At 49.4% G+C, this 26,712-nt stretch overlaps 2 protein-coding genes across 2 annotated transcripts in view; one reads left to right on the top strand and one right to left on the bottom strand.

The window, feature by feature from the left end:
• The window catches only part of LOC119976219 (H-2 class I histocompatibility antigen, Q9 alpha chain-like), a 47,329-nt gene extending 27,385 nt beyond the window's left edge, over nucleotides 1-19,944 (bottom strand). Inside the window, exon 1 of the mRNA XM_038816546.1 lies at nucleotides 19,840-19,944. The gene's annotated coding sequence lies outside the window, so the exon portion shown is untranslated. The remainder of the gene's footprint in view (nucleotides 1-19,839) is intronic.
• Nucleotides 19,945-19,984: 40 nt separating this feature from the next.
• Nucleotides 19,985-26,712, top strand: part of LOC119976223 (zinc finger protein 91-like) — an 85,406-nt gene continuing 78,678 nt past the window's right edge. Inside the window, exons 1-2 of the mRNA XM_038816553.1 lie at nucleotides 19,985-20,036; nucleotides 20,564-22,240. Coding sequence (XP_038672481.1) covers nucleotides 20,996-22,240 — 1,245 coding nt within the window. The 5' untranslated portion in view covers nucleotides 19,985-20,036; nucleotides 20,564-20,995. The remainder of the gene's footprint in view (nucleotides 20,037-20,563; nucleotides 22,241-26,712) is intronic.

Below are 26,712 nucleotides of genomic sequence, written 5' to 3'. Positions count from 1 at the left end.
CAGGGTGGCAATTTTCGGGGTTTCGGAAGACCCGGGAGTCCAGGGGGAGAAAGAGACCAATGTTCTGGTCTTTGCTTCCCTGATAGCCCAGCGGCAACTACTGCTGGCATGGAGGGATTCAAAACCCCCGAAGACCGAACTATGGCTTTCGGACATGTCAAGTTTTCTGGGTATGGAAAAAATTAAGTTTGCCTTGAGGGGATCTGTACTGGGGTTCGCCTGAAGGTGGCAAACATTCATCGACTTCTTCGCGGGAGAGTGAACGTCAGCGGGGGGGGGGGAGATTAGAGTAGGGTAGGAGGGATAAATAGGCGGGTAATGTCTATGGGAGAGGAGTGGGCATGTGCATTATGGTTTGATTGAAGTTTTCTGTTGATGTTTGTATATTTCTGTTATCTGTAACTATTTACAATGCCAAAAAATACCTCAATAAAATTGTTTGTTAAAAAAAGAACCTATCTATCTCCGTCTCAAAGGCACCCAGTGACTCTATTTTGAGGCAGAAAAACTGGCGAGTAGCTCGCAGGCTGCAAAATGAAATAGGGGTGTAGCGCGCACTGTTACACTGGTGGAGCGAGCTGGAAAAGGCTGGCAGCTGGACATTCCTGAGATCGGGGGGTGCCAGATCTTCAATATAAAACACAGGGGGCGAGATTCTCCCAAACCGGGAGAAATCGTAAGGCTGGCGTCAAAAACGGGCGGGTTTGACGCCAGCCTCCGCCCCCCCCGACCGGGAACCGATTCTTGTCCCCGGTCGGGGCTAGCATGCCGCGGCCGTGAACTCCGGCATCGCGGACTTAACAAATTTCGTTAAGCCCGCTTGCCAGAGTTTGTGACGGCTGACGCGTCACACGACGTCAGCCGCGCATGCGCGGATTGGAAGACCAACCCGCGCATGCGCGGATGACGTCATCGCGCATTTGCTCGAAACCCGCGCATGCGCGGGCCGGGATGCCCCTCAGCCGCCCCGCGAATGGATACAGCGGGGCGGCGGAAGGACAAAGAGTGCGTGGGGTAAGTACCCGCTGCCCGCGATCGGTGCCCACCGATCGCGGGCCCATGGCACCCTTGGCACGGCCGTGGTACTGCCGTGCCAATCGGTGCCATGGTTGCCAAGATCCCAACTTTACGGCATTTTTACGAACGGTCAGACCAGGTGTGTTTGACGTTCCTAAAAACGGTCGTATAGGGCTTGGACTTCGGCCCATCGGCCAGCTGAGAATCGCTGCTCGCCGTAAAAAAACGGCGGCAGCGATTCGTGTCGGGAGGCGGGCGTGGGGGGGGGGGGGAGAATAGCGGGAGGGCGTCAGACTAGCGTGGCTGTAAAAATTTACGACCCCCGCTATTCTCCGCACCGTCGTGAGTGCGGAGAATCGCGCCCAGGAACTGTCCCCCGACACGCATGAGGATAACACCCCCCCCCACCCAGAGGGAATCCCCCACCTCGGTGGAGCTCTCCAAACGTCCCTCCTCAAAACTGCCCCCTGGCACCCTGGCAGCGCCACTCTGACAGTGCAAGGGGCAGTACCAGGGTGGGAGGGGCAGTACCAGGGTGGGAGGGGCAGTACCAGGGTGGGAGGGGCTGTACCAGGGTGGGAGGGGCAGTACCAGGGTACTGACTGGGAATTAACCCTCACTTTCTAGGGGCTATATTTACAAGTGCGTCCCAGGTGCGTTCCCTTCACCTGAAAGGCAGTTGTAAACACATGAGGCATCAGGTCAGCAAGGGAGGAATTAATTATCTTAATTTTTTTTAAAAATTCCAATTAAGGGGCAATTTAGCGTGGCCAATCCACCTACCCTGCACATCTTTAGGTTGTGAGGGTGAGACTCACACAGACATGGGAAGAATGTGCAAACTCCACACGGACAGTGACCTGGGCCGGGATCGAACCCGGTTCCTCAGTTCCGTGAGGAAGCACTGCTAACCACTGCACCACCGTGTCACCCTGCTAATTATATTAAAATGTATGGAAATGAGTTTCCAGTTTTGGCACTGCCAAGGGGAGTGCCAGGGCACTGCCAAGGGGAGTGCCAGGGCACTGCCCTGTTCTGTCCCCGGCCACCCAGGGGGCTCCAATGGCCTGCATGTCCCCCAGGGTGGCCATCATGCCTTGTCTCCGCTTGTGGAGATGGTGCCGGGAGAATGCGGCCTCAACCAGGCCCTGCATATTTCAATGAGTCATAATATTATCTGGATCATGCCCAGTGACTGCATGATTCGGGTCGGGTGACTCGCGTTGGGTTCTGTGCCCAATTTGGGCCTCTCCCGCAATGCACCTGGTGCAATGGGATTGGTACCATGCGCAATGCAGTGGGAAAGTCGCACCCAACATTTTCTTTACTTCCTCATGTTTTTCCAGGGGTACGTACGGAGTCTTCAGAGTCATTTAAGGCAATACCTTCTTTGAATGCATTTTCTGCTTGCTGTCACGCCTGGCTGTACTTCAAATTGTATTCTTCCAACTCAGCTTTGATACAAACATTTTCCTGTAGAATTGTTTCATTTTCTTTTCACTGGGTTATTTTGGGGGAGGTGGTGATGTAGTGGTTTTGTTACTGGGCTGGCAATCCAGAGACCCAGGATAATGTTCTGGGGACGTCGGTTCAAATCTCACCACAGCAGATGGTGAAATTTGGATTCAATAAAAGTCTGGAATTAAAAGTCTAATGATGACCATGAAACTATTGTCGATGGTTGCACAAACCCAAATGGTTCACTAAAGTATAAAAGAAAATTACAGCGGATGCTGGAATCTGAAACAAGAGAGAAAAGAGCTAACGTTTCGAGTCTGATGACTCTTTGTCAAAGCTAACAGACGGGGAAAATGGGAAATATTTATACGGTTCATGTTTCTCTCATCTCTCATTCTCACTCCACAGTATAAATATTTCCCACTTGTTCTGTCTGTTAGCTTTGACAAAGGGTCATTGGACTCGAAACGTTTTTCTTCCTACAGATGCTGCCAGACCTGCTGAGATTTTCCAGCATTTTCACTTTGGTTCACTAATGTCCTTTAGCAAAGGAAATCAGCCAACCTTACCTGGTCTGGCCTACATGTGATCCAGATCCATAAAAATATGGTTAATGCCACTCACCCCTCGAGAGCAATTAGTGAAGGGCAATAAACACTGGCACAGCCAGTGACGTGCACATCCAAAGAATGAAGATAAACATCAGACAGCTTTCTTTCATTCACAGCCAGCTGCCCACTCAACACTGCCACCTGCTGTTCTAATTTGGGCAATGTGTCAACATGTTCATGAGTCGCTGTTTTAAACCATTCAACTATATCTCAGCCTCTTCTTTCCTCTAAGCTCTTTGGCTTGTGCACTTCATTGTGCTGTTAATGTACAGCTCTGTGGCTGCCAGCCATTCAAAACTCCACTGACTTCAGCGGGAACAGAAAATTGCGCCGGCGAGAGAGGCCATACAATTCCACCTCATGATCTGCCACCATTTTGTAGTTTTCTTGGGTATTGTCTCCCTCGGCCTGCAGTCTCCCGTCTCCCTCACCCTGTGTCTTCTTGTCCTTTTGGGACTTAATTGTCAGCATTCGTTACATTTTATTTTAAAGGTCTGTACTCTCCACAATTTGGAGGTTTAAAATACTTGGATTGGATTGGATTTGTTTATTGTCACGTGTACCGAGGTACAGTGAAAAGTATTTTCTGTGAGCAGCTCAACAGATCATTAAGTACATGGGAAGAAAAGGGAATAAAAGAAAATACATAATAGGGCAACACAAGATATACAATGTAACTACATAAGCACCGGCATCGGATGAAGCATACAGGGGTGTAGTGTTAATGAGGTCAGTCAATAAGAGGGTCATTTAGGAGTCTGATGACAGTGGGGAAGAAGCCGTTTTTGAGTCTGTTATCTTATCAAAGGCTTTTAATATTTCAGCAAAACTAGCTGAGGATTCCTCAAAGCCTAGCATTTGGATTTCCTCATCAGCAATTGCACCAAACAAGAATAAAAATAAGTAAACTTGTACCTCTTCTGATTTCTTACTTAATCTTGATATATTCCTGTAATCTAAAAAAAAATTCTTCTCCATGATTCCCAATTTTGGGATTGGTTTGTTCTTTGCCTTTGCCTAAATTGATCTGGCAGAGTAGATTTTCCATCCTTCACTTCCTGTAAGGGCTGAGAACTAAGTGAAGAGACGGTGAGCGAAAGAACAGAATTTATAATAATTACACTGCATAATATCCATACTAATGGTCAGGATTGAATATTGAGTGAGTGAAGGAGCAGAGTTCACACACATTGTATCCCATAATATCCACAGTAATGTTTACGATTAAATATCCATTAAGTGAAGGGGCAGAGTTTATTCAGATTGTATCCCAGAATATCTAGATAGCCTCTGAATAGTGTACTGGTGGCGGAGAGAATGGGTTTGGAAGCTAAGAGGAACAGCTCTGATTAGGGGAACTGTTCTTGACACTGTTGAGACTCCAGTTTCTGAAGATGTTGCCATCCATGTGAATGGTGAGTGTTTAATCACACTCTTGACTATTGCCTCTCGACAGTGGGGAGGACCTGATTGGTTTGGAGAAGAGTTCCACCATCAACCCAGGGGGAGGCTGGGTTTGAATATTGATTAGATTATTTTTAGCTGAAGACATTTGAGCATTGTGCCTTGCTTCAAAGTTGGTTCTGTATTTGATTGTTTAGACCAGTGATGTATCTGAGCTGAATTTGGGATGTGCAGTCTGAGTGAGTGCAGTGTGTCTAATTTCCCAGGATAAACCAGAACCCTTCAATCAGCTATGCTGAAGCAATGGTTTTCCTCAGTTTCCAGCACTTTCTGCCCAGTGTGTTTTCTTCAAATAATTGGGGAAAATAAGAGACAATATTTCAAAATCTCCATTGAATTAACATGTCTCCTGAGTTTTTCTTATTTTAAACACATACTCAAAGGGTGAAACTAGTCTTCACCAACGCGACTCAAACTCATAGTGAATGGATAGCCCGTTTTACACTCTGCCTGACTGTCTTTTCCAATGTCCTCATGGTGACTATAAAGATGGGGGTCTGGGTGGAAACATAGAATCCCTACTGTGCAGAAGGAGGCCATTTGCCCATCGAGTCTGCACCAACCCTCTGAAAGAGCACCTCACCTGGGCCCGTTCCCGCTCACTGCTGTGAGGAAGCAGTGCTAACCACAGTGCTACCGTGCTGCCCCTGGAAGAAAGAAAGTAGCCACGTTATTTTCTCCTGGTCACTGTCCAGTGTCCTTTTAGGCAGCATGGTAGCAAAGTGGTCAGCACTGTTGCTTCACAGCGTCACGGACCCGGGTTCGATTCCCGGCTTGGGTCACTGTCTGTGCAAAGTCTGCACCTTCTTCCTGTGTCTGTCTGGCTTTTCTCTGGGTACTCAGGGTTCCTCCCAGAAAGTCCCAAAAGACATGCTTGTTAGGTGAATTGGACATTCTGAATTCTCCCTGTGTACCCGAACAGGTGCTGGAGTGTGGCGATTAGGGGATTTTCACAGTAGCTTCATTGCAGTATTAATATAAGCCTACTTGTGACACTAATAAAGATTATTAGGTGTGTGACAGTCAAGTGAGGGAATAGAAAGGACTTGTATTTGATCCCCCACACTGGGGATTAGCAGACTGACACTCACTGTGGAACACTCTCTAACTGCGGAGTCAGCTCCTTCAACAAAGGAGGAGAGGAAATTGGAGGAAATCGTGTTTCCTGTTCCCAGCCCAGGGGGTCGTAACACAATCCACACAGGGAGAAAATCGTGGGGGATTGCGCTTCACTAAATCCTCGAGATTTCTGATGCATCTGAGGGGCCAGACAGGAGAGAAACCATACAGGTGGGCCATTGTTTGGGGTGGAGGGAGGATGGGATCGTTGTTGTTGACAAGGGGATTGACATCAAGAAAATATGAAAATGGAGAATAAAAGTATTTTTAAGAAAAGGAGAGAAACCATACAAGTGTGATGAAGCCTTGCACAGACATCGACACTGGCGAATCACTGACACATCTACACTATGGAGAAGCCGTTCAAATCTGAGGTGTGGAACAAGCATCTCGCAAACACCATGCCTCCTCTTACACCAACGTAATCAAACAGGAGAGAAACTCTTCAGATGTGAGGTCTGTAAGACAACTTTTGTGCACATTTCCAATCTCCTGACACACAGGAAAAGATATTCAAGTGTGAGGTTCCAACAATTCACTCTCAACGTCATAAAAACCTTCCATCAGAGGATCCCAACAAAGGATGAATGACATCAAATTAGTATTCAATTGGAAGGTCTGTTAACCCATCCCAACAAAGGATGAAGCTTTTGTGGGACCTTTGATGCTCCTTGGACACCAAAAGATTTGGACACTGCAGAAACTCTACAATGGTGATGTTTGTGACAGGCCTTTTATGCAGTCCTCTGATTTCCTGAAGCAGCAGCAAAATCTGTGAGGGGTGTGACGAGGGTTTCACATAGTCAGTGTATCTCCTGATCCATAAACACACTCACACAGTGGAGACATCCTATCAGTGTGAGTTCTGTAATGAAACCACACAGTTGTTGGACCTCCTGGAACATCAATGAACCCACATGGGAGACACACCCTTCCAGTGTGACATGTGTCAGGATTGTTTCACCTACTCCTCTTACACCAAACATCAACATCCCACATGGACTTGGAGCTGGCTCACCTGCTTCCCTTACACTGAGAGTTGTCTGTGTTGTTCACCCTCCAGTGCTCACACAGGGGAGCTATCCTTCCAAAGCACTGTCTGTCTCAGCAGTGTGTTGTTAGGAATGGGTTAACAGACTGATGCACGATCAATTGCACAAAGACGAGAGTTGAATACAACTGAGGCTTTATTACTCTTAAGGTGTGTGGCCTCCGACAGCAGCTGGCGAAATGGCTGCTGTACGGGGAGCACACATATTTATACTCCGCCTACTGGGTGGAACCAGCAGGCAGGGACTATCCCCGTACCTGTAGTACAGTGTCGTACCACACATCTCCTAATATATACAACAGTGGTGATTACCATATTCACCCCCTGTTAAAATTGAGTCCGGTGGGGGTGGCGGAGAACTATATACAGAACAAGTTTAATATACAGAGGCAAAAAATTTTTTTTGAAGTCCAGTACAAGGTGGTTTAACAGTCCCGAACCAATTACAGGTTTTGCCGGTCCGGGGCCTTAATATGACGTTGGGAGCGACGCAGTGGTGGCGGCGATTCCAGTGTTGGTCTGGTCCTCGGTGACTCAGGGAGCGTGCCGAAATCCTCCTCATCCCCGGGCTTGGGCAGGGGGAGGACTGATGGTCCTGGGGGGGGGGGGGGGGGTTGCTGATGGGAGCGCCAGGGGAGGGGAGGGTGGCACTGGGCCGGAGGGTTGTGTGTGTGTGTGTGTGTGTGGACCCTGCTGGTGCCAGGTCCTTGAGGGAGACAGTATCTTGGCAGCCGTCGGGGTATGCTACGTAGGCATACTGGCGGTTAGTGTGGAGAATTGCACCCTTTCAACCAACGGGTCCACCTTGTGGAGTCATACGTGCTTACGGAGGAGTACGGGTCCTGGAGCTGCGAGCCAAGTCGGGAGTGACACCCCGGATGTGGACTTCCTGAGGAAGGCAAAGAGACGTTCATGGGGTGTGTCGGTAGTCACAGTGCATAGGAGCGACTGAATGGAGTGCAGTGCATAAGGGAGGACCTCCTGCCAGCAGGAGGCCGGGAGATCTCTAGACCGTAGGGTCAGCTGGATGGCCCTCCAGACCGTCCCATTCTCCCTCTCCACCTGCCCGTTTCCCCGGGGGTTATAGCTGGTCGTCCTGCTGGAGGCGATACCCCTGCTGAGCAGGAACTGACGCAGCTCATCACTCGTGAATGAGGATCCCCTGTCACTGTGGATATAGTAAGATGTCTTACAACACCAGGTTAAAGTCCAAATTTCTCCACACTGCCACTCGCCTAAACCTCACCTATAACAAGAAGTGCGTATTCAGCACAAACCGCTTAGCCATCCTCGGCTATGTGGTCCAGAACGGAGTTCTGGGACCCAATCCCGACTGCATGCGCCCCCTCATGGAGCTCCCCTGCCCCACTGTCCCAAGGCCCTCAAGCGCTGCCTGGGGTCCTTTTCTTACTACGCCCAGTGGGTCCCAAACTATGCGGACAAGGCCCGCCCTCTCATCCAGTCCACCTTTTCCCCTCCGTCGAAAAAGGGGCCCAAGCCATCGTTGAAGCTGTGCGGCATTGGAGGCATTACCTGGCCGGCAGGAGATTCACTCTTCTCACTGACCAACGGTCGGTTGCCTTCATGTTTAACAACACACAGCGAGGCAAGATCAAAAACGACAAAATCTTGAGGTGGAGGATCGAGCTCTCCACCTACAACTATGAGATTTTGTATAGCCCCGGTAAGCTCAACGATCCCCCAGATGCTCTATCCCGAGGTACATGTGCCAGCGCACAAGTAGACCGACTCCGGACCCTGCACGACAACATTTGTCACCCGGGAGTCACACCGTTGTACCACTTCATCAAGGGCTGCAACCTGCCCTACTCCGTCGAGAAAGTCAGGGCAATCACCAGAGACTACCAGGTCTGTGCGGACTGCAAACCGCACTTCTACCAGCCAGGCCATGCGTGCCTGGTGAAAGCCTCTCGCCCCTTTGAACGCCTTAGCGTGGATTTCAAAGGGTCCCTCCCCTCCACCGACTGTAACACGTATTTCCTCAGTGTGGTCGACGAGTACTCAAGCTTCCCCTTTGCTATCCCATGCCCCGACATGATGTCTGCCATAGTCATCAAAGCCCTCAACACAATCTTCGCTCTGTTCAGCTTCCCCGTCTATATCCACAGTGTGGAGATGCCGGTTGGACTGGGGTAAGCACAGTAAGAAGTCTTACAACACCAGGTTAAAGTCCAACAGGTTTGTTTCAAACACGAGCTTTCGGAGCGCTGCTCCTTCCTCAGTGAATACGTACTTCTTGTTATAGGTGAGGTTTAGGCGAGTGTGGTGTGGAGAAATTTGGCAAGGTTGGCATCGTGGTCCTGCTGATCGTGGCCGCAGATGATGACATTGTCTAGGAACGGGAAAGTGGTCCGCAGCCATTACCGGTCGACTATTCGGTCCAACTCCCTTTGGAAGACCGAGACCCCGTTGGTGACGCCGAAGGGCACCCAGAGAAAATGGTAGAGGCGGCCATCTGCCTCAAAGGCAGTATATGGGTGGTCCGCCTTACGGATGGGGAGCTTGTGGTAGGTGAATTTTAGGTCTACATTTGAGAAGACCCGGTACAGTGTAATCTGATTGACCATATCAGATATGCGTGGGAGGGGGTACGCGTCAAGCTGCGTGTACCGATTGATGGTCTGGCTGTAGTCCACGACCATTCGGTGTTTCTCCCCACTTTTCACCACTACCACTTGGGCTCTCCAGGGGCTGTTTCTGGCCTCGATGATGCCTTCCCGAAGCAGTCGTGGACCTTGGACCTGATGAAGGTCCTGTCCTGGGTGCTGTACAGTCTGCTCCTGGTGGCGACGGGTTTCCAATCCGGGGTTAGGTTTGCAAATAGCGAAGGTGGGTCGACCTTGAGGGTCGCTAGGCCGCACACAGTAAGGGGTGGTAGGGGCCCGCCGAATTTCAATGTTAGGCTCTGGAGGTTACACTGGAAGTTAAGGCCGAGTAGCAGGGCAGCTCAGAAGTTGAGGAGGACGTAGAGGCAGAAGCCGCTGGATTCTACACCCTGGACCGTGAGCGTGGCGATACAGTACCCCCAGATCGCCACAGAGTGGGAACCAGAGGCCAGGGAGATTCACTGATTGGCAGGGTGTACCGCGAGGGAGAAGTGCCTTACCGTATCTGGATGGATGAAGCTTCCGGTGCTCCCAGAGTCCAGCAGTTAAGAGGTCTCGTGCCCATCGTTCTTCACGCTTGTCGAGGCGGTGGCTAGATTGTGCGGGCGAGACTGGTCAATCGTGACCAAGGAGAGTCGCGGCTGGTCGTCGCTGGTGTTAAACGATGGGGTGCCCGGGGAACACGCGTCCTGGAACGATGGTGGCGCCCATGTGCTGTGGAGGAGACAAGATGGCGGCACCTGATGATCCTGGGGTGGACAAGATGGCGGTGCCCACGGGCTGCATGTGGCGGGGGTTGAAAAAGATGGCAGCGCCCATGGGCCACACATGGTCCGAGGAGGGGATGGCGGCGCCCACTAGCCGCGAGTGGTCCGAGGAGGGCAAGATGACGGCGGCCACTGTCTGTACGCGAGGGGGGTCGGGGCGATAGCGGCGACTGAGTGGGTCTGGCACATCACAGTGAAGTGCCCCTTCTTGCCGCAGGCCTTGCAAACGGCGCTGCGGGCCGGGCAGCGTTGGCGGGGGTGTTTCTGCTGCCCGCAGAAGTAACATCGGGGGCCCCCAGAGTTGGCTGGCTGGCACGTGGCACAGGCGTAGGATTGGCTGGGTGAGGCCCTCAGTGGGGCGGCCGTCTGCAGAGTCCACGATGCATAGGAGGGGTGGGCCACGCGGCTGGGGGTGTAGGCCTGAAAATTGCGCGAGGCGACCGTCATCGATAGCGCCAGCTTTTTCGTTTCTGCGAGGTCGATCGTAGCCCCTTGTAAAAGTCGCTGCCGTATGAGGTCTGACCCTATCCCCCTAACGAAAGCGTCCCGCATGAGGAAGTTCGAATGTTCCGTGGCCGTGACGGCCTGACAGTGACAGTCTCTGACTAGGGGAATTAAAGCACAACAGAAATCTTCTACGGACTCACCAGGGAGTTGACTACAAGTAGAGAGTATGTGTCTGGCGAAGAGCGTGTTCGTCCGCTGGGTGTAGTTTTCTTTCAGTAGCGCCATGGCTTCATCGTACGTCGTCACGTCCTGGATAAGAGGGACTACATTGGAGCTCAGCCGCAAGTAGAGGATTTGGATCTTCCTAGCTTCCAGGATTGGGTCTGGTGCAGACCTGAGGTAAGCTTCAAAACAAGCTAGCCAATGCTGAAAGTCCTTTTTGGCGTCGCCTGATTGCGGATCCAGCTGCTTGATGCGGAGGTCCATCTTCTGAAAATCTTGGAGTAATAAATTGATGCACGATCAATTGCACAAAGGCGAGAGTTGAATACAACTGAGGCTTTATTACTCTAAGGTGTGTGGCCTCCTACAGCAGCTGGCGAAATGGCTGCTGTACGGGGAGCACACATATTTATACTCCGCCTACTGGGTGGAGCCAGCAGGCAGGGACTACCCCCGTACCTGTAGTACAGGGTCTTACCACACATCTCCTAATATATACAACAGTGGTGATTACCACACTGACCTTCCAATTAAATACCAATTTGATGTTAAGTATCCAATAGAAGTCACTGATATATAAAGGGGTTACAGGTGGCACTATTTGTTGGTGGAGATTTGTGTGTGAAGTTGGATCAAAGAAATAAAGGTGTCTTGTGGAGAAGCAGAAATCTTGTTTCCTTTACTCTCCAGCAACCCAGAAGTTGTCATCCAGCATCTGTCTCCACCCTCTCGCACCATCAATCCAGTTGTTTCAAGAAGGTCAATTTAACCTTTGACCAGATCGCCAAACATCACCAACAGAAGACGTCAATCTGTATAGAAGCTGCTGGAAAAACTCAGTGTCCTTTCATGCCTGGTGATTCCATGTCTTGATGATCAGCGTATTGTTCGATCCCTCGGGATTTCCCTTCCCACCACATATTCTTTGGGATTTCCCTTCCCACCACATATCCTTTATCTTCTGGATTTGACTTTGGGAATGAGTCTAAAACTGTTAAATTCCTCAAACATTGTCATGAACAACCCCCACACTGTCTCGAAGCCCACCACTGACCCCCTCAACTCAAATGTAATCTTGTCCAAGCAGAGAAAGTCGTACAATACCCCAGCCAAGCCCCACCCATGGCAGTATATCCCACCTCCAATTTAGCAAGATCCTTCTCCGGGTAATTACAGAAGCGAAGGTCACAACATCAGCCCCCTTCCCCTCCAGCAGCTGCGGCATTTCCAATGCCCCAAAGATCACCACTGTTGGGTCCGGCCTGACCTGCACCCCCACAATTTTAGATAACGTCCCAGACACCACTTCCCAGTATCTCTCCAGCTTCTCGAAATCCCCAAACTTATAGAACAGTACAGCACAGAACAGGCCCTTCGGCCCTCGATGTTGTGCCGAGCAATGATCACCCTACTTAAACCCACGTAACCCGACAATCCCCCCATTAACCTTATACTACGGGCAATTTTAGCATGGCCAATCCACCTAACCCGCACATCTTTGGACTGTGGGAGGAAACCGGAGCACCCGGAGGAAACCCACGCACACACGGGGAGGACGTGCAGACTCCACACAGACAGTGACCCAGCCGGGAATCGAACCTGGGACCCTGGAGCTGTGAAGCATTGATGCTAACCACCATGCTACCGTGAGGCCCTTGTGCCCATGATTTACTGGCCCTCGCCCACATTTCTCACACTCACAGGCCACCCTTTGAAAGAACCCACTCATCCTCACCTGGGTCATATATACCTTGTGCACAACCTTGAACTGAATCAAGCTCATCCTTGCGCAAGAAGAGGTTGAATTCACCCATCATCTAGCACCACAGTCTCCAGCCTATTTCCCCCCCCAACTCCTCCTCCCATTTGTTCTTGATCCTCACCACCTGCAAACTCCCCTGCTTCCCCAAGACAGATCCTCTTCAGGTGATGAGTGTTTGACTAATACCATGGGTAATGTTTGTATTCTCCTGTCTGGGGGGACTACTATGCTGAGTATGGCGAGGGAGTGGGGGGTCAGTCTCTACACTTCATCATACTTCGATGTAATAACGGTGTGATATGTTCACCTTATACTCTTCCAAGATTAATTTCATGCCCTGGGAAAGATATTTTTAATTGTTTTTATTGCCTGATTTAAATTTTGGTAAGCTGAATGTTTTGTTGTTGTTTGTCTTCTGCTTTATCAATCTTCTGCATAGATTTATAACTTCTAATAAATAATTTTTTTTCACTGAACCCAAAATACTGATTTGTCAACATGGTGTGTTCTTATTCGCTGAAACACTCAGGAGCTTGCAGTAAGAGTCCTGTACACGACATATTGGTCAATGTCACTGTGGCTGCCATACTTTCTCCATCAATAGCTTGAGAATTTCTAGTTCATAGGAAGCAAAACATTTCGCAAAGAAAGAGTTACATTTTTATATCATCTGTTCCCACAAACCTCAGTATGTCAGCCTCAGTGCCCAAGGGCACAATCTATTGGCTGTGCGGTGCCTGACTCGGGCCGCGACAAGGTCGGTAAATCTCACGAGAAGCATCTCGCGGGGTGTACCAGCCTCGTCACGCCTCGCGAGATCGGACACTATCGCTTGAGGATTTGCGATCTGGATCCCGCCCATTGAGTTCGGGACACCAGATTTGCATATTCAAGTGAGCAGTTAGCCGGATCTACCCAGCGCCCACCTCAGAGACAAACGTGGACCAGGCATACCGGCACTTGGGGGGGGGGGGGTTCTTGGTCTCCCAGGATGGTCCCCCCCAGGATGGTCTGCCTTTGGGCAGGGGGCTACCCCGGCACCCCTGATGTCCACCTTGGCATTGCCAGTCTGGAACTATGGCAGTGACAGGTGGGTACCACCCTGGCAGTTCAAGTATTCAGGTGGCAAATGCTGGGTGGCATTGTGCCAGGGATTGGGAATGGGGTGCACAGCTCTTATGAGGTGGGGGTCAGGGGGGGCTCAATGACCCTCCTATTGGTGAGTTGACATTCCGGAGCCTGCGTCCAGAAATGAAGCAGTGTCCCGTTTAATAGCGGCGCTCCCAGCGCTGTGAAACCACTGCTAAATGTGCTCAACATGGGACTCTGGGCATATTCTCCAGAAAGATTTCTCAATGTGGTAGTGGGTGGAAATTGCCGCGAGCTTCCTGGCACTTGGCCCAGGGAGGCTGGCAACTTAACGAGGCCTTATGCGCTTCTCGCTGCAAATGAAGGCTCGCCAGCCCCCCTCCCCCCCCCCAACGTCCCCGTCCCCCCCCCAACCAACAAGGTCGAGCAGCACTTAAACAGCTCTTGTACAGCCAACCCCAGCCAGATCGCAACAATGGCCCAGAGGAGACCACACCCAAGATTCGGGGATGCAGATCAGGGGAGGCTCCTAGATGCAATGGAGGCCAGAAGAGATGTCCTGTTCCCCCGTGGGGCCCGAATGGTCAGCCACAGGGCAGCCAATGCTACCTGGGATGAGGTGGCGGTTGCCGTGAGAGCCGGGTGTGTGACCAGGAGGACTTGCCTCCAGTGCAGGAAGAAGGTCAACAGGGCAGCACGAGTAAGTCGACGCCAACTCCTCGCCCCCCCCCGGGGCTGCTGAGACCTATCCGCACCGATGCGGGCATTCCACACCCCCCCCCCCACCCCCCGAACTCTCCGTGTAATCACCAACTCTCCCTCCACCCACCTCTCCTGTCAAACCACCCCCCCCCCCCCAACCCTTCCTTCACACTCCCCCTCACATCACTGTGAACCACTCGTGTGGCTAACGATGATCTCTCTGTGTCTCTTCAGGAAAAGCTTTCCCACAGCAATCGGGAGAGGGCCCACACTGACGGTCAGGTGCCGAACGTAAGAATCCTCACCTCCTGCGCGGAGAGGGCCCTGGAGGTGACGGGTGGCCAGGGCAGAACGGAGTCTAGTGTACACCACAGAGGTGAAGAACCAGCGGGCTCCACCTGAGGACCTGTCAAACGTGAGTTGTTATTGCCTTCCTGACTGACCCGTCCCTCCCACTGTCCACATGTCCATTCTCTCACAGGCCCTCCAGCCAACAGCCCCGGCCCATCCTGGGTCGCCCCCTCTGAAGGAGAACGTTCAGAAAGCTCCGAAGACAGAATCAAGGCATCACAGCTATCATCCCCACCCCCCATCAGCGCAGATACACCACCTCGGTGGGAAATGTTAGTGGGCAGGTATCTGGGGCACAATCTGGTGAGCACCACACAGCTGCTTAAACATCAGGTGGTGGCAGAAACCACCAGGCGAGACAGCAGTCGAAGGCCTGTTGGATCCCAGGACCCAGCTGGGTCCCAGTTTGATGCTGAGCCTGCGGAAGAGGTATTCCCCGAGCTGATGGAGATGATAGGGAGCGGTCAGGACATTCAGGGGGAGATGTCAGCAACACTCCAGCCGATCCATGTGGCACAGTGATTAGCACTGCTGCCTCACAGCTCCAAGGGTCCCAGGTTCAATTCCAGCCTCGGGTGACTGAGTTTTCACATTCTCTCTGTGTCTGCGTGGGCTACGGGGATGTGGTGGAGGCGTGGGCTTAATTAAGGTGCTCTTTTCAAGAGCCGGTGCAGACTCGATGGGCCGAATGGCCTCCTCCTGCACTCTAAATTCTATGATTCTATGATTGGAGGAGTCTCAGAGGGTGCAGGAGATGTCGTCAGCAATGCGTGACGTCGAGGCCAACAATGCTATGGTGGCAATGGAGAGTCTGATGCAGGTGACTGTCAAGGCTGAGGGTCTCGACAGAATGTCTGTCTCGCTGGGGGATGCGACCCAGTACCAGACTGACCTTGATGAGATTCTGCGGGACATGTCCCTCTCTCAGATGGTCAATGCCGAGTCACTGCGGGGCTTGTTACAGTTGCAGGTGGACATTGCCAAGGTACTGCAGAGCACGGTCCAATCACTGAGAAGAGTGTCGACACCTTGGTGCAGACATCGGGGAACCGACAGGGCTGGCGGGGCTCGAACCAGCTGCCCCGCCATCCCACGGTAAACCTCAGGGCCCTGTGGGCACCGAGCAGGAGCAGGGAGCGCTGAGTGCCAACCTGACCGTTCCATGGAGTGGCGATGGTGACCACCAGCTTCCCTGAGTTCCACTCCTCTGATGAGGCCCGTGCCAGAACAGGGCAGCACGGCTGTGCGGATGCCGCTGACAAGTGAGCTGGGTCCTCTGGCCCCAGAGGATGCCTGCCGGGGCATCGAGGGCCACAGGACATGGGGACACACCTAGACGTAGAGCTAGGAATGCAAAGCACATCAAGGATCACAGAGGGCATCGGGGAAGGGGGTGGGGTGGAGGGGGAGCGGCACCATCAGGAAAGTGGGGAATTGTTACACACAATACTCACCATTGTGCAGAACCATCATGATGCCTCTGTCACTTTCTTCCACAATGCGGACCGACCTCCTAAGCCTTGGCCCATCTCTCCAGGCATCCCACCCCTTCCTGTGACACTCCCCTACCCTCCAGCCATGGACATGTCCCCGGTGCTCAGTCCCATCCCTTGGGTGTTCGGATGTTGGCTGCTGCATGTGTGGTGTTGCAGTGTTCAGGCACAGTGTCCATCCATCACGGTGTGATTCGGATGCTAGGTAACGACTCCCACGTGCTACATGGCTGCCTGCTCACGGGAATCCACTTGGGTTTGTAAAGTGCTCACTTAACCACGATTGCCAATTCCCTATTTGCGATAACCTTCAGCCTCATGGCCAGAGGTGTCGGCAGCCGGTGGGGGTTATGGGTGGTCGATGGGGCAGGGACAAGGGTTGCCCCCAGAACAGGTACACACAATTCAGGGGCTGGCATGGTGGTGCCGAGCGTGGTTCTCCCCCCATCCTCCCTTGACATCCCACCCCTGCAGAGGTTCTCCCACTCCCAGCCGAGGGTCTTCCAACTCTGCTGAGCACTGGGGCGGCAATTCCAGCCCCTTTGGGCTCTTTGACTGTGAGCAAAGATGGCTACTCACCTTCTCGGCTCCCCACAGAGGTCCTTCACCAGGTTCATGTTTTTAAAAAGGAGTACTAATGAGTGCCAGCGTGACCACTCGCTGAGGAGGCTGAAGAATGATGGGAGGTCGTTGGATATTTTTTTTTTTTAGAACAGTACAGCACAGAACAGGCCCTTCGGCCCTCGATGTTGTGCCGAGCAATGATCACCCTACTCAAACTCACGTATCCACCCTATACCCATAGCCCAACAACTCCCCCTTAACCTTACTTTTTAGGACACTACGGGCAATTTAGCATGGCCAATCCACCTAACCCGCACATCTTTGGACTGTGGGAGGAAACCGGAGCACCCGGAGGAAACCCACGCACACACGGGGAGGACGTGCAGACTCCGCACAGACAGTGACCCAGCCGGGAACCGAACCTGGGACCCTGGAGCTGTGAAGCATTGATGCTAACCACTATGCTACCGTGCTGCCCCTATGCACCCGATATGGTGTGGCTCCTGTTAAATATATGGGAATAGGGCTTAAGTGGTGATAATTGGTTTCTCGTCACGCTATGGCAAGATCCCAATTTTGCCTACGGGAGCGGACCTGTTGCATTGCAAACTGTTTTAGCTCCTGCCGCGGTTCTCATTTTTGGCCTCTCCCGCTATTCACCGGCCTCGTTTCGCTCGAGCGAGAGCGTAACGAGGCCGGAGAATATTTCTGATGGATTAGATTCAGTTTCTAAGGGGTTAAGTCCCAAGGGTGTGTACAGAATGTTTTCCCGCTGTAAACTGGCAGCTTGAAAGTTTGACTTGATTTAAAGTGGTAACTAGTTGGAGCTGCAGGTGTTGTCTTTGTGGCTGAGTTCCTGAAGCCATGAAAGATGGTAAAGTCTCTGATGTCAGCTGAAATAGACTTAAGGGATTGTCTTCACTCAGTGCTGCTGATTAGCCATTCTGCTTTTGGGGGGGGGGGGGTTCCTTCTTATTGTTTCTATTTTTTTCTGTGGTTATGTAACTTTGGGCAGCACGGTAGCATTGTGGCTAGCACAATCGCTTCACAGCTCCAGGGTCCCAGGTTCGATTCCTGCTTGGGTCACTGTCTGTGCGGAGTCTGTACATCCTCCCCGTGTGTGCGTGGGTTTCCTCCGGGTACTCCGGTTTCCTCCCACAGTCCAAAGTTGTGCAGGTTAGATGGACTGGCCATGCTAAATTGCCCTTAGTGTCCAAAATTGTCCTTCGTGTTGGGTGGGGTTACTGGGTTATGGGGATAGGGTGGAGGTGTTGACCTTGGGTAGGATGCTCTTTCCAAGAGCCGGTGCAGACTCGATGGGCCGGATGGCCTCCTTCGGCACTGTAAATTCTATGTATCGATGTATCTTAACATTGTGTTAATTTAAGTTGTTGTTAATATGTTTTGTTGTTCATTGAGGATGGGCGAATGTTTATGATTGCTATCATTATTGTTATTGTTGGTATTTTATTACGGTTCGTTGTTGTTGTATAAATACAAAATTTTTCAATAAAAAATATTTTTTTAAAAAACCATTCTGCTTTCATTTATTCATGAAAGTTGTATTTGGGGACAGTTCTAACGGACTGCCAGGAATAAAACTTGAGGAATAAACCCACTCTTCCCAGGAAAGCTCAATGTTTGTTTTAGTGAGGTTTCTTACCTTGTTTGCAAATCCCACCTTGGCCTCTCCCCTCCCTATCTCTGGAATTTCTTCCACCCCTCAGTACTGCACTGGAGTGTCAGCCAGGATTTCTTGTGCTCAAGTCCTGGAGTGGGACTTGAACCCACAACCCTCTGACTCACAGAACAAGGTTGGGGGTTCACACCGACTCCAGATGGATTATTCCATGATCATGGATTAAAGTTGTTGTCAGGGCCACACAAATAATTCCTCAGAATCTGGACTCCCTGTACAAACCCCGCCTACCATTTATTGAAACACAAACATGTTATAAAATGAGTGAAGAAATTATCCTGTAGGATTAACACAAACTGCACTGGTCATGAAGTCAATCAGATCACAATGTACCACCTTAAATAAAACATTGGTCATAGGCTATTTTAAAAAAGTTTGCTTCAGTTTGCCAAATATGCAACAATCACAAATACACAGCTTGTGTTCGAGAGGTTACACTGTCTTCTGTCGGCTTTATCAACCTAATCTGGCTGAAGTTGACCAGATCAGGAACTTTAAATGTCATTGAGTGTAAATTGAACGTTTGTGATCTTTATCACTGGTTTGTTAAACATCATTCAGGAAGCTGCTACCAACCACGGAAATAACCACGGCCCAGATGGGAATAATGAGAGTGATGAGTTTCTGCCGATTGCTGAAGGATGAGTTAGGAGAGAGATGGGGGAGGAGAGATAGGAGGAAAGAGAAGGAGATAGAGTGGATTTAAGAGGAAAGAGAAGTAGGGAAGAGGATCAAAGAGAGCGAAGAGAGATGGGTGGGAGAGGAAGGAGAGATAATAGGCAGAGGAAAAGAGGAGAGCAGAGTAAAATACTCTCTCTCTACTGTGCATATGTTAATCCCACACTGGGCTACATATCCCACACTGATGTCAGTTGAAAGGCTCTTCATTACACTCGGGTTTTTTGGACGTTCAGGCAACCCTGGAGAAGTGAACAGTTCAAGACATCCCAGGAGAATAGTGGGAATGGCTGATTGAGTTTCAGAAATTAGAGCTGAACCTCCACAGCAGGCGGCCCCTGATCACGGCAGGGCTGTAAGATATCAAATCCTGGGGCATCTACTCACACAATGAGCCCCAGCACACTCACTGAGTCACCAAGTCACTCTCCAAGGAAGAGAGACAATGCCTGATCATTGGGTCAACTCTCTTCTGTGTCCCTCCCCTGTGCTGATCACACCATGTACATCATCACTGCCTTGAATGCTGTGGGTCTCCCTCTTCTGATCTGCTGTCAAGCACATCCCACAGTGATATTATCAGTTTGAAAGCCTCCGAGGATGAAGAATGCTGTTCCCACACTAGAAATCTCTGTCAAAGTTTACCAGGGAACTGAGACAGCAGCTGCAATAAGTGAGGTTTTATTCAGATGGGACAATGACAAGTTTAAATCCCCACCTGATCTGCTGCTCAAAGTCTCCTCCGTTTCCTTGGTCAGTTTCCCAAACTTCAGGAAACTCCTGTTACTGCAGAAATATTTGGATTGTCTGTGAGAGACGTCAATCAGAGAGCCCACCCACTCTGCCCATTCTCTCCTCTTCCTCTACCACAGCTGCTTCACTTCCTGTAGGGACTCAAAACCAAGTCAGGAGATGGTGAGTGAAGGAGCAGAATTTACAATCATTACATTGCACAATATCCACACTAATGTTCAAAAATGAATATCCAGTGTCGAGGAATATTCTTGTGATGTACCGTCGCTGGATAGTGTAATGCTTGTAGAGATATAACGGTTTTTATTTTGTTTCTATACAACAATGTTGCAAATGTATTAAAGTCAGTTTCACAACATGGAGTGTTTGAGGTGAATAACATAAATGCCTTAAAGGGGAAACTAGACAAGCTCATGAGGAGAGAAAGGAACAGGAGGATTTACTGGATAAAAGTAAATTACTGTGGATGCTGGTAGCTGAAACCAAAGAGAAAATGCTGAAAAATCTCAGCAGGTCTGGCAGCATGTGTAGGGAGAGAAAAGAGCTAATGTTTCGAGTCCAGATGACCCTTTGTCAAAGCTGATGCTTAAGACAGCCTCGGCTTTTTCCAAAAGCTGGAACTTGGATTTAAAGTGTTACCTTCAGCAAAGGAAGAGAGGGAAATCATGTTTCCCTTTTCTGTTTTACAGAAGGATTGCATCGTACTACACCAGAGAATACAGAGAGGATAGACACCACAGAGAGATCCTGATCATCACCCATCGAACACCTGCACAACTGTGGGAAGACATCCAGTCCCTTCTCAGCATTGCTCAACACAGAGAAGGTTGGGCAGTGAAACCATCATCTGGAAATCAGTCGGGTCAGGGAAGCTTTGACATATCATCAGATCTGAAACCGGTCAGTGATGTGGAACCTTCCATCAGAACCAATCTTTCTGAAGGTTTGGCTGTGAGTGATCAATCAGGGTGAGGCTGGGAAGAAATGAGTGGAGAGTGGTGTGGTGAGAGCTTCAATCATTCATCGAGCTTCATGAACCACTGACTCATTCCTGCAGGTGAGAGGCTGTTCAAGTGTGAGGTGTATGAAGAGGACATTATAGGCCCATAGAATCTCCAAACATGCAAGGTGCACCTGTTGTACAACTGTTAACACAAGAACAGCCACATGGAAGAGAAACTGTTACAGTTTGGGGCGTGACCAAATTTTCACAGTCATTGATGCTCATGAATCATCGACACATTCGCACTGGGGAGAAGCCATTCAAATGTGCGGTGTGCGACAAATCCTTCACAAAGTCATCGAACCTCCGCATGCATCAACGCATTCACACAGGGGAGAAACCATTCACATGCACGGTATGCAACAAATCATTCTTGCAGTCAACATCCCTTCTCGCACATCAACGCATTCACACAGGGGAGAAACCGTTCAGTTGTGAGGTGTGCGACAAATCATTCATGCATTCATCGTCCCTCCGCGTCCATCAACGCATCCACAGAGGGGAGAAAGCATTCACGTGCGAGGTGTGTGACAAATCGTTCTCGAACTCGTCGAACCTCTGTGTGCACCGACGCATTCACACAGGCGTGAAGCCATTCATATGCAAGGTGTGTGATAAATCATTCTCGCAATCATCGAACCTCCGCACGCATAAACTCCTTCACACCAGGGAGAAACCATTTACATGCGAGGTGTGCATCAAAGTATTTTTGGATTCATCAACACTCCGCAGCCACCAACGCACTCACACACTGGAGAAAGCATTCAAGTGTGAAGTCTGTGATAAAGCTTTTGTGAAGTCTTCGACCCTTCTGATACACCACAGGATTCACACGGGGGAAAGACCGTTCAGGTGTGAGGTGTGTCAGGCAGCTTTCTCCCGCTTCTCTGATCTCCAGACTCACCAGAGGATCCACACAGGGGAGAAACCCTTCAAGTGTGAGGTTTGTGATAAAGCTTTTGTGACATCTTCCAACCTCCTGGTGCACCAGAGGATTCACACAGGGGAGAGACCCTTCAAGTGTGATGTGTGTGAAATGGCTTTCACCCATTCCCTCGATCTCATGAGACACCAGAGGACTCACACGGGGGAGAAGCCCTTCAGGTGCGAGTTTTGTGGCAAAGCTTTTGTGAAGTCTTCGGCCCTCCTGAGACACCAAAGGACTCACACAGGAGAGAAGCCCTTCGCATGTGAGATGTGCGACAAATCATTCTCGGACTCATCGACCCTCCGCGTCCATCAACGCATCCACACTGGGGAGAAACCATTCATGTGTGAGATATGTGACAAATCATTCCGATGGGCATCAGCCCTCCGCACACACCAACACAAACACACTGGACAGAAACCATTTGCATGCCAGGTGTGCGACCAGTCATTCTCGGAGTCATGGAACTTCCGCGCCCATCAACGTATCCACACTGGGGAGAAGCTGTTCACATGCAAGGTTTGCAACAAATCCTTCACGAGGTCGTCCTACCTCCTACTCCATCAGAGGCTCCACACGGAGTAACCCTTGAAATGTGAGGTGTGTGTGTGAGACCTTCTGTTATTGATGCTCCTGGGACACTAACACATTTACAAGGGCGAGAGGCCATTCGGGTGTGAGGTTTGTCAGATGGCTTTCTCCAACCCTCTGATCCACCAAGGACGAAAGCACTTCAAGTGTATGGTGTGTGACCAAACCTTCATACCATTACCGACACATTCACACTGGGAGAAGCCGCTCAAGTGCGAGAAGTGTGACTAGGACTTTGGACCATCATTGGCCTTGTTGAATCACCAACGCATTCGCAGATGGAGAAATCATTCACATATGAGGGACGTGACAAATCATTTTCTGAGTCACCAACCATCCATTTACACCGACATATTAACATAAGTGAGAAGCCATTTGGGGGCTGCACGGTAGCTCAGTGGTTAGCACTGCTGCCTCACGGCGCCGAGGTCCCAGGTTCGATCCCAGCTCTGGGTTGAGGAGTTGTTCAAAATGTTCCTTCTAGCGTTAACAGATGGCATTGTCATCCTTAAGAAGAGAAATACCATCATGTGAACGAAGGAGATTTTGTCCATTTGACCTCAATCTATAGACGGCCCTGGTGATTCAAAAAAATTTCACATGTCATAATGATCAGCTTATTGTTGGATCTTTTGGGAATTCTCTTCCCACCACATGACCTTTATCTTCACTATTTATCTTTGGGAATCAAGTCTTGAGCTGTTGAGATGCTGCCATCTTGAGTTGTGACCTTGGGTTGTTCTGCCACGCAATGAAGGCTGATCGTTTTTGTTCCAGGAGGTCACATATTTCAGCATCATGTCCGTTGTGCCGGTCCTGGTGACATTCTGTGTCACTAAAATTTGGTGAATTTCTGACCATCGGAATTGGGAGCTAGACTAATGCACAGGGATTTTAAAGAAACTTCTGTCTGTAGTATTCTGAGGAGAGATTCACCAGATGTGAGTGTGTGTTAGTAAAGTGAGCCAGCTCTCATGAGTGAGTATGGGGTAGAACCAGATTCTGCTTTAGTTGGTGATGTGAATTATAGACAGATCTTCTTCAGGTGATGAATACCATGGGCAATGTTTGTACTGTCCTGTCTGGGAGGTCTACTATCCTGAGTATGGTGAGGGAGTGGGGGGAGAGTCTCTACGCACCTGAGTTCTCTCAGCCCATCATACCTTGATGCAATAACTGTGATATGTTCATCTTACGCTCTTCGAAGATTCATTTCATGTTCTGGGAATGATCACAGAATCCATACAGTGCAGAGGGACCATTTGACCAATTGAGTCTGCACTGACCCTCCAAAAGAGCACCCTATCTAGGCCCACTCTCCGCAACCCTCGACCCTACCTAATCTTTGGCCACCAGGGAGCAATTTAGCATGGCCAATCCACTGAACCTGAACATCTTTGGACTCAGGCGGGAAGAAATCCTATTCTGAGTTATTTCCGAGATCTTAAGTTATTTTTGAGATCTTGAGTCATTTTTAAATGATTTGTTATTTTGGTTGATTCAAAGTTTGGTGGAAGCTGAATATTGTGGTGTTGTTTATGTTTGTCTTCTGTCTATCAGTCTTTCACAATAAATTTACATTTTCGTTTCACTCAAGTTAGCTTTTTTGTCAGTCTGGTGCGTTCCTACTCGGTGAAACAAAACAGTCAGGAGCCTACGAAGAGTCCTGAACAGAACATATTGGTCAATGACACTGTGGTTGGTATACTTTCTCCATCAATGGATTTCGAATTTCCAGTTCACAGGAAGCAGAATGTTTCCCTGAGAAAGAAAGACTTGTATTTATATTTCAACTTTCAGAAACACAAGGCATCAGAAAGCACTTTGCAGCCAATTAAACACTTTTTGAAGTGTAGTCACTGTTGTAATGTAGGAATCATGGCAGGCAATTAGTGCACAGCAACATGCCACAAACAGCAATGTGGTAATGACCAGATAATCTGTTTTTGTCGTGTTGATTGCAGAATCCAGATTGACCAGGATATCAGGGATAGCTTCCTTGCTCTTAAGAGGTCCTGGAATATTTTACATTCACCTAAGAGGGCAGACAGGGCCTTTGTAACCCATCTGAAAGACTGCACTGAAGTCAATCAGATCACACTGTACCATCTTAAATAAAACTGCTTCAATTGGTCACATAAAGTTACAAAAATATTGCTTGAGTAAAGCTCCTCGACAAATATGCAACCACAAGTACACAGGTCATAACCGAGAGTTTATGCTAGTTTGTGTTGGTTTTATCAGCGTAATCCAACTAAACTTGACGGTATCTGGAAGTTCATATGTGAGTGTTCAATTTTGGTTATTAGCCGCTAAGGGCAAAAGAGATATTGGTGCCACGCTCTAAGTTCGTAAAACAGAGTGCAGGGTTTATTTAGAGATGTTGCTTCCACAGGGTAAGATGGTGAACTCCCCAAAGCCCGGACAACGCTCCGCTGACATCACTACAGATCACGCGACTTTCCATCAGCAGACTGTATTACTTGAATACATAACAGTAAGTTATACGAAACGGAAGGGGGAAAGGCTGAAAGCTGCAGAAGTGCAGACTGGAGAATTGGGATCCGAAAAATGGCGGGGAAAAGTGGTGCCAAGGGCGCGTTTGAGGGGAAATGCAATTCTTACGAAGAAAGATTTCAGTTGTATCTGAAAACAAATAAGACACCAGAAAACCTGCACGTTGCGACTTTAATGTTGTTTCAAAATCTGATCCACCCAACTAAACCAGGAGAAAAAACCGACAAAGTGTTCATGAAAATCTTGGAGCATTTCTCTCCCCATCCACTGTTGATAGCTGAAAGATTCCGCTTGCACCGTCATGGCCAAGAGGAAGGAGAAAGCATTTTCCAATTCGTAACAACATTAGGTAAATAAACAAAGTACTGTGAATTTTGTCAAACACCTGATGATTCACTTCGAAATAGATTGGTCTTTGGATGCGGAAATGAAGTCATCCAAAAAAACTGTTAACTGAAAATGTTCTAACCCTCAAATCTGCTGTGGAACTCAACTTCCATGGAATTTACAGTCTGTATATTTACATTGTGTATTCATCGTATGTCCTATGTTTTACATCTGCCTGGATGTAAGCAGAACAATGCTTTTAACTATCTCTGTACAGTTGACAAATCTAAGTCTAAGAGGCTTCATTGATTTGAGTCTGTGCAGAAGTTCAGAAGATGGAGGCTGCTGAAAGTAACTCTGCGAAAAATCTACCTTGTCATTGTTGTACTCAAGTGGGACATTTAGCAGGAAAATATTGAAGTAAGAATGAATGCAAAAGTTGTGCCAAAATGGGCCATATTTGCAAGGAATGTTGGTCACATCAACCTTCATCAGCACGAAGTGCATCAAGGAAAATACAGCCAAGTCTGCTAGTCAAGTGTACAAGTTTTTTATTAAATTTATGAAACTGAAAATCGCTTATTGTCACAAGTAGGCTTCAATGAAGTTACTGTGAAAAGCCCCTAGTTGCCACATTCTGACGCCTGTTCGGGGTAGGTTGGTGCAGGAATTGAACCCGCGCCGCTAGCCTTGTTCTGCTTTACAATTCATTTTTTCCAATTAAGGGGCAATTTAGCATGGCCAATCCACCTACCCTGCACATCTTTGGGTTGTGGGGGTGAAACCCACGGAGAATGTGCAAACTCCACACGGACAGTGACCCAGAGCCGGATCGAACCTGGGACCTCGCCACTGTGAAATAGCAGTGCTAACCACCGCGCCACCGTGCTGCCCCATGGAAGAGGTCATGCCAAGAATGTAATGCATTATGGTGACTTGAAGTTAAGTCAGAAAGCGGACGTGCCTCGCCAAGTTGTCCAAGGAAACTTCCCAGCCATGTTTGATAGAGCATGGTTGAGAAAGATAAAACTCAGCTGGGCTGTCGTGAACCAACTGGTTGATTCATGAATAACAGAATAATAGTGCAGAAGAGACCCTTCGACCCATTGAGTTTGTACCAACGCTCAAAAGACCTGCCTACCTAACCCATTTGCCAGCACTTGGCCCATTGCCTTGAATGTTATGACATGCCAAGTGCTCATCCATGTACTTTATAAAGGATGTGAGGCAACCCGCCTCGACCACCCTTCCAGACAGTGCCTTCCAAAATGTCACCACCCTCTGGGTAAAAAACATTTTTCCTCAAATCCTCCCCAAACCAACTACCCCTCACCTTAAACGTGTGCCCACTCGTAACTGACCCTTCTCTATCCACACTGTCCATGTCTCTCATAACCTTGTACACCTTGATCAGGTCGCCCCCTCAGTCTTCTCTGATCCAGCCGAAAGAACCTAAGCCTCCAACCTCTTTA

The sequence above is a fragment of the Scyliorhinus canicula genome, chromosome 13 (genome assembly GCF_902713615.1).
Source record: "Scyliorhinus canicula chromosome 13, sScyCan1.1, whole genome shotgun sequence".
NCBI classification, from domain to species: domain Eukaryota; kingdom Metazoa; phylum Chordata; class Chondrichthyes; order Carcharhiniformes; family Scyliorhinidae; genus Scyliorhinus; species Scyliorhinus canicula.
The sequence above is the reverse complement of the archived record's forward strand: the minus strand, read 5'-3'. Positions and strand labels throughout refer to the sequence as shown.